Here is an 8,488-nt window from a genome sequence, read left to right on the forward strand (position 1 = left end):
GTCTCATTTCAATGTGGATATCAAAATATGATTAGAAGAGTTGTACCTTGAAACTATCCATTTCTTCCCACCGATTATAAAAACAGCCTACTGTGACCAGCCCAGCTAGAAATACCCATTTTGTGGATGTATAATCTTGACTGCAAAGACTCCCACCTACAAAACCCCATTTCAAGTTATGTGACTTTTGGTGAAAAACTATTTCTCTCATGGACAAAAATGTAACTATGAGGGGGTCTTAAAATTACTGCAAGATTTTACATAAGCACATGCAGATGAGAAGATTGCTGTTTTAGCAAAGTCGTATGTCCACCATTATGTAAACTGTACTGCAAAGCAGGATTATATACTATAGTTATATATACTGCATTTATATATAATCACTGATTTGCCTTAATTTGTGTTGTAAACTTCAAGGCCCAGCCTGCAAAACCCACTTACACAAACGCTCTGTTACAGTAAGCATTTACTGACTTGAAGCCTCATACTCTCATAAGCAAAATGAAACTCTCTTCAGTTGACCAAAGAGCCCACAGACCCAAAGCCAATTTAAAAAGCCTCTCTGAATTTTCCTGAGCTTTGTCGGGGTCTTTGACCCATTCTAAACATTGATATATGAAAGAAAGGATAATTATAACATAACCCTTCTCTATCACATCATTTTAACTAGAAAATAAGGTAGGAGAAGGCCCAAACCTGTAATCCATCTCCCTGCCCCACGATAGGATCACATTTACGCAAATCAGTACTACATGTACTTCTCCAGACTATCATAGTATGACAGATTCCAAAACCTCCCAGTCTATTCCAGTTCTTCACTCCTCTTGTCAGAAAGCTCTTTCAACGCCTAAATGAAATCTTTCTTGCACCACTTGGCTGTTGCTTCTTGCCATATCCACTGTGATACCTTTTATATACTTGAAAATTATGATCATTTAGGAGTCACTTAAGTGGTCAACATTGTCACTGTAACTGCGTTTCTTCCTACCTCCCCTTAGGTGTTTCACCAAAGACCTCAGGTAAAGCCTTATTGCTCTGAGTTGCCTGATGTCCAGTGGAATCTCTGGAGGTGCCTCTCAGTTCATTATAGAGACTAGAGCACGTAGGTACCACCTGGGTGGGATGAATCCAGATTCTAATTACCAGTGCAATCAGTATCGGACATTAATACCTATACAGAAGAACAGCCATATTCACTCAGCTGGTTCTTAATTGATATGCTGTTCACCCACAAGAAGGAGAAAGATCCTCTGATACTTAAATATTTTGGAATATGGTCCTTCTTTTGCTACATTCCTCTTCTTCACATGAAATTACTGTGCATCTTCAATTAAAGAAGCACCTGTTTTCTTCATGTAGCTCCTGACAATCAGAAGGTTGAACATCTACATGCTACACCCCCTTGTAACTGTAACTGCTGGCTACAATTTGTCCAGCACTGTCAGATAGTGTAGTGCAAAAAGAATCCACTGGCAGCATAAACATGCCAAGGGCTTTACACACCTGCTTCTTGAGCTTTCACAGCAGTAAGGCATTTTGTTGGGCCAGTGCAGTTTGTGGTCTCACCTTTCCTCAAATAATGTCCAGCTTCCTATGTGTTTTTACTTTGTATGAGTTACTCCTAGGCATTAAGGAACACCAGAAGAAGATTCAGAGATGGGGTTATGTTACTTCAAGACTGATCCTAGATAAAACAACTCAAAGATATAATTACTAGCTGGACCAGAGCTTCCATGACATGAGCTTTAACCATACCAATTTGCACGCCATGGCATCCCCTTACAGTCATGATATTACAAATGTAGTCCAATGGCAAAATTCAACCCATTGCTTCCAAGAATCAGTGTAGGGTTCAGCACTGTTCCCCACTGGACACCTGTTCCCCAGTCAAAATCTCCTAGAGTTTTCTTCTAGTTCTTCTCTCAAAAAGAAATTCCCCTCTAAACCTGTGAGACTCTCCAAGGACAAAGCCAGAGTCAAGAAACTGCTTCTGACTCCTCTAGGAGCCACAGAGTTTCCTGATAGCCCCTTGATCTCAGAAATTATTTTGCCAGGTGTTTGTGATAGCAAAGATACCAGTAAGGTTTTGCCTCATGGGATGAAAGCAGCCCAATTAAGCCACCACCAGTATGTGTTCCTGCTGCCATTTCACTTCCCCTAAACCAACATAAAACTGAGAATTCCCCAAATGAGTATGCAGCCCTCCTGTGGCCGCATATGAGTATGCATATCCTCCTCCCTAGGAAGCAGAGCATAGTAAAAGTAGGAACTCTTGAACAATTTCACAAGAAGGGGAGAGCATCATTCACTTCCCGCTTTTCAGATCATTAACACCAACCAGTAAATCCATGCCCAGACTACTAGCAAAGAACAAAGTGGGATTACTGCAGCATAAATAGTTGAAGAATCACTGCGGGGTAATGAATGACAAGTCTAAGTCACTAAAAGGATCTGATACCATTCTTACAGATTCTTCAAAGAAGGAGCCTCGATGGAATTTCTGGAAGTACCTTGTCAGCCCTGAGGGTAAAGTTGTGAAATTCTGGAGACCTGAAGAGCCCATAGAAAGTATCAAGCCAGAAGTAGCATCATTGATCAGACAGATTATCATGAAAAAAAGAGAAGACCTCTGAAAAAGCTATTCACGCTGTGAATCCATTCAACAGCACAGGTGCACAGCTTTACTACATTCCTGGGAAATGCTGCTAGAAGCTAAACTATCAGGTGATGTTACTTCTCTTTGGGGTTAGTATTTTCAGCTACAGTATGTCTACTAATGTGGAACTGGCTCCTGCAATGGCCTTGAGAACCACTGAGGTTACTGAGAATGGCAAGGCACTCAGTACCTTGCAGGGATGGACCTTCAATTTGCATAAAGTTCCTTAATGTTTCTTTAAATCGCTGACAATAGCTAATTACAATTGTCACCAGCAGGGAGATAGCTAAAAGGAAGAGGATTTGTTGATAAATTACTCAGTATTTGCACAGAAGAGTTTTGTTTCCCATCTACCAGTAACAGATTTTGATATTCCATTAACACATAATTGCCCTGGCTGAAAGACATGGGGCCCAGAGGCATCATACTGGGGTTTTTAGAAACAGATGCAACTGAAGATACCAGCTTTGCAATATCCTCTCAAGGAAAATTACTGAGTTGTGAAGCTGTCAACTTAGTTGTAAAAAACTGTACATAGAAAATAAAATTATTAAAAGAAAAAATGCCAAAATGTTTCTTTGTGTGCTTAGTATTTTGATTAATTTTACATTTCACCTTTACAGCAACACCTTTAACCTCTTTAGCCTTCTCCATACATTTGCACTGCAGTACAGTGCCTCAGCTGTGAGCTCGTCTCCTGCTGGATTCCCAGTCTTCTGACCTGGATGGAGGCAGGGCCTGTGTGAATATATATGGTTGTTTACAGCAGGATTCAAGGGGCAACAAAAATCAACAGCCTGGCACTCTTACAGACATCTTTCTGAGACAGTCCAAGACAATGCTGCCCGACCATCTACCTCATATCTCTGGAATAAAACAACTGTCTTCACGTAGAGGTAGAAGGGGATGAAGGTTCATGCCTCAAGCCCCACTCTTCTCACCTTCCAATGTCCCCAGTTCTGTGTGTAACTGCAAACCCATTTCCAGTTCTGTTTCACTGTTCTATTTAAAATGTGAAATGTTTTATCTGTTTGATGAAGGGAGATGGTAAATTGGAATAAGGAACGTCATTCCAGCTGTCAGAGTCTTAAAGGAGGGCTGAGAGAATACAAATGAGAGCAAACAGTGTCTCAGAAGACTTTTTTCTACATGAAAAAGACTGGTAGCAGTAGTGCTGTTCTCTTCTAAGACTAAGAGTGACTGAAAATACCTCAAGTGCTTCAAAACATTTTCCAACAAAGATAGCCACTTAACTGTATTAAAAAGGTGAGAAATTCAAAAGCAAGTTAAAAAAAAAAAACCCAACTTATTTTTCATTCATCTGTGGAATCCATTGAGAATTTCACAGAAAAACCCTGAAGGATAAGTACATAAAAAGATTTTAAAAGACTGAGTAGTGATACTGATGTGGAGGATTAAACAAAGTCACCCTCGATAATGAAAACCATCATTTTGGAAGTCAAACCTTATGCATGACAATTTTAGCCACTCTAACTTTCAGAGATCAGTTAAGACCCATGTAAGGGTCTAGTTAGTCCAAATGTGCCTACTGATGGTGTTTTAGACCAACCTCCAAGCTGTTTGCCATTAGCCCACAAGACTGAACATCCAGTCCATCAAGACAGTCCCTGTTCTCATGCTGAGGTCCTGTGTTTTACTCCAGTCTCCTCATACATGCAGAGTTCCAGCCCTGAGAACATTTAGCAGAACATGTCAGGTGATTTTTGTCACATGTCCTTGCTGCTTTGACGGAGCAGGAAGGGAACTGGGATATGAATCCTCTCCCTTCACTGGGAGCAGTCTAGATTCCATGGAACTAAGTGGCAGGACACAATATTTTTCCCAAGATGATACCTTTACTTGAAAACGTACATGACTAAAACATGTGTGTCCATTCATGTGCACTGCTATAGCCCCCTGCTTTTCATATCACTGAATAAAAAAAGGTAGGTATAAAGAAATGTTGGGTGCTGTTAGTGGAACACCTGAGGAAAAAAAAATCTATTTCAGTCCTGATATTGCTTGAGAGTTATTTAGCATATGGGAAACTTCACTCAAGTTCTTTAAATACTCTATGAAAGATAAACAGTGCAGTAAAATTTTCTAGTTTGGAAGGGATCATGAGGAAGGGAGTGTGAACACCTTGCTTGTGTTTCACTCACTAAAGCTCATGTTCTGTTTTTCACAGGATACACGGTGATCTTAAATAACTCAATGCCAGCATTAAGATCAAATACCTTTCCTGGTACCCAAAATAGCATGGGATATTAGCAAATGAGTAGACAGAATTATTTCACACCCTGCTTCCTGAATTATTTCTACTTCAGATTCCTAGAAAAATAAGGTTTTGCCTGAGAAAACAGTTCACTGAATTTCTTACTTCACTGTTTGGTCACAATCCACTACAGCCATCTTCTGTAGAAATTTGAATATAGGTACCATTCAGTCCTCAATCTACACAGAGTTTAAGTTTTTCAAAGTTTACTGTTAACTAATATTCCTCCAAAACCTCAAGATGTTTGCATTACTTATTCTTCATGAGACATACCAGCTCCTCCAATGTAATATTTACAGCAGATCGTTGATGAACTACTCGCTTCTTTCTTAAAACCAAGTTAGCAGTTATCCAGGGTAAAAATAAAGCATCTTTAACTGCCAAATCTACACAGATTAGGAGAGTTAGAACACCGTTATCAAGCACACATTTACCTATAGCCAAAAGCCTACAAAGTAATATAAATATATATTTATATAAATATTGACTTACAGTTTACATAGGATATAGCAGATAAAAATTACTAAACTACAAATGCTATATACAGATTAAAACCAATTTATTGGATTCTTAAATAATCCCACCAATTTAAGATAAAACTGCATTCTTAAGAAGGTTAAGAGTTCAACCCATGAGTGTTAAAAGTTTCTTCAACTCCATTTGAGCATAACCTATTGCATCGTTCATCCTAACACTTCATTCCTATCTCATGGTTCCCTCGCTCCTGAAGTCTGACATATCCTTATTATCTCCAACAAGATACCATTTAACTATCAGATCCTCTTTCCAAAAAATTGCCTGGGAGTGTAAATATTCTAAATCCATTTCTGTCACTGGTTGGACTGAGAAAACTTGTTTGCTGAACGCACACATCAGTGCTTCAGTAAACATTTAGTGGCGTAAGAGAAACATATTCATACAGGGCCCAAACCTGAAACTCTTACTTAATACTTATTTAATAAATTCTTTAGAAACCAGTTGGATTAGCTGTCCAAGTGTGTCAAACTCAGTTACACTTATTTTTATACCCTACATTCATTCAATTTGCATAACCTAGTACAGCCCCCTTCAGTCAGGGGAACTGAGCCCCATACCAGCTAAGGATCCAATGAGATATTTATAACAACAACAGTGTTTATTCTTGTCTCAACAGTGATGTGCTAATGTGGCAGTGTAGTCAGTTGCTGGTGTATAAAGAACAGCTAACTAACAATACACTGCCTAATCACCACACACAACATCAGGATCACCCTAACTCTGCAGATATTGATGCTATTTCTCTTCCTAGGAGACCTTCACTTTGCAAGGCATATATAGAAGCACCCAGACAAAGCAAGTAATAACATAGAGTTTCTTCTGCATTCTGCCCAGTGCCTAAAGTGCAAGGATGAGGACAGAGGTACTACTCTCTTGCTTGTGGCAGTATGTTTGATAGAAGCTTTCAGTATAACATGAACCAAAAGGATCAATGTGCTTCCAGCCTTTATTCTTCCGAAGTGTAATATTATGTCCTATTCAAATTGTGTCTCCTGGTTGGTGAGACTATGTGCAGTTGTTTTAATGTATTGCTGTTCTCAAATTAAGTTATTCTGAGAGGCAAGGGGAGAAGAAAAACTCAGTTGACTTTTTTTTTAATAGAATGGAAAGGTAATTCAGGCAGTTAGTAAAAGCCTTTTTTTAGTTAGTAAAAGCCTGATTTTAAGCCTTTGCAGCATCTAATTACTCAATTAAAAAAAAAACCCCGAAACCAAAACCACACACAACCCCCCTCCCCCCAAAAAACAACCAACTTGCATTTGCCAAATATCATTATAAAAGATTAAAAATAAAACTTTAAAACTCATGTGAAGTTTTTAACTGTGCTTCTTTTGCTTTAACAAAACTTCCAGAGCTTAAAATTGTTCGAAAAGTTTGATTTACGTGTTTCAAGTATTTATAAGCTTCCTGTTACCCTGGTATCTAAAAGCAGATGAAAACCAGAGTCTAAATCAACCAAAAATGCTCACAACTCTTTGGATAATGGTGGACAATGGAAATACAAGATGCCACAGTATTACCAAAAATGAGACTGACAGTCAAAAAAAGCAATAATCAGGTGGACCCAAAACATTATTTATACAAAAGCAGTACCTCTCCATTCTGATGATCAAGGTATGTGGAAAAGGATAGCAACTGCATGTTAGCTGATGTCAGAATTTCAACCAGCTAACATACACTGCCATCCCATCACACATAGATGCACCACCTGCATTCCTGGAAATTAGGACCCTAGCACTTTCCAAAGGACCCGCCTTTCAACAGTGATGAGCTGGCCCTGCAGCAGGTGACAGTGCAGTAGTGACTGCTACATTCAGATACAGCCAGCTAGCAGTACACGGCCTACCAGACACAGAGTCCATGCAGAGCGAGATGTCTCATGAAATAACATGCCCAGAAACATCTCTTATTTTCAACCTAAATTCAGCATTGCTCACCTGTTTTGAGGTTCATGTTTCATATATGTATATATACAAGTTCAAGAAGTAAATACTGTAATTAAATAAATGGCACAGATAAGTTTCTCATTCAGTAAGACCTGAATTAAAGTAATATAAAACCTAAGCAGAGTATGACTAGAATCAGATCCTAGACTGTCCAAAAGGAACTTGATAGTGTTGCAAACAGTTTCTTGCCTTAGTTGTACAAGCACCAGTATAGTATGTTATCTCCACAAGTTAATTAGTACCATACACACTTCAGTCCTTTTCTCCCTTGGACATCCATTTACGGTGACCATTGGAACCTGGCCCTTAGTCTAGATGAGGCTGGAGTCTACCTCAGTATAGTCAATTTTAGGTTAATTCAAAATTAGAATTATCATTGGTTACTCCATAGTGCAACTTAACTTTAGGTGATGAGCCATACTGTACCTCTATTTACAGCCATGTAATAGAGGACACATAAAGATCCCAAGATTCAAGCTTACGGATTTAGGCAAAATTTTACCTGTAACATCCATTTTGACAGCCAGCCCTTTGAAGTCATGCTGGAAAGTAGCCACCAAGGTAGACACTTTGCATAAACATCAATGAATACCAAATTTGAAGCCTTCCTTTTGCTTCTTAAAAGCTGGTCTTAAATTACTCAAAATAAATGTCAACTCAATACAAAACAAAACACTAAAACATTTACTTGCCTGAGTGCTGCTGTTAGCAGCCACAGAAAAGCATTGGCTAACTGACTTCTGCTTAGTCCACAGTAAGACAGGGCCACATCTGAGTTTTCCATGATGCTTTTGAATGAAACAATACGGAGTGCAGCTAGCAGCTGCTGGCACATCAGAGACAACAGCCAGCTAACATGCACTGCCAGACTGTTACATTCTGTTGAGTTTTGGCCAGTAGCTCCCCCTCACTCCCCAACTGAATTTTCTTCTCCTAGACCCCAGCCATTGCTCATTTTAACAATGTGTTTTTTCCCATGGGGTCACGTACATAAAATATTTCTGTTGGAGCGACATTCTCAGCATGCTGGTGGCTACCTGTCTGTACTGTCCTTGTATGTAAGCGCACACTGTT

The 8,488-nt window shown here is 39.2% G+C and overlaps 1 protein-coding gene across 1 annotated transcript in view; it reads left to right on the plus strand.

Annotated features, from left to right (window-relative positions):
* The window catches only part of GPX8 (glutathione peroxidase 8 (putative)), a 4,030-nt gene extending 1,210 nt beyond the window's left edge, over nucleotides 1-2,820 (plus strand). The window contains exon 3 of the mRNA XM_009894199.1: nucleotides 2,470-2,820. Coding sequence (XP_009892501.1) covers nucleotides 2,470-2,633 — 164 coding nt within the window. The 3' untranslated portion in view covers nucleotides 2,634-2,820. The remainder of the gene's footprint in view (nucleotides 1-2,469) is intronic.
* Nucleotides 2,821-8,488: the final 5,668 nt, after the last annotated feature.

The sequence above is a fragment of the Charadrius vociferus genome, unplaced genomic scaffold (genome assembly GCF_000708025.1).
Source record: "Charadrius vociferus isolate BGI_N301 unplaced genomic scaffold, ASM70802v2 scaffold70, whole genome shotgun sequence".
Classification (NCBI taxonomy): domain Eukaryota; kingdom Metazoa; phylum Chordata; class Aves; order Charadriiformes; family Charadriidae; genus Charadrius; species Charadrius vociferus.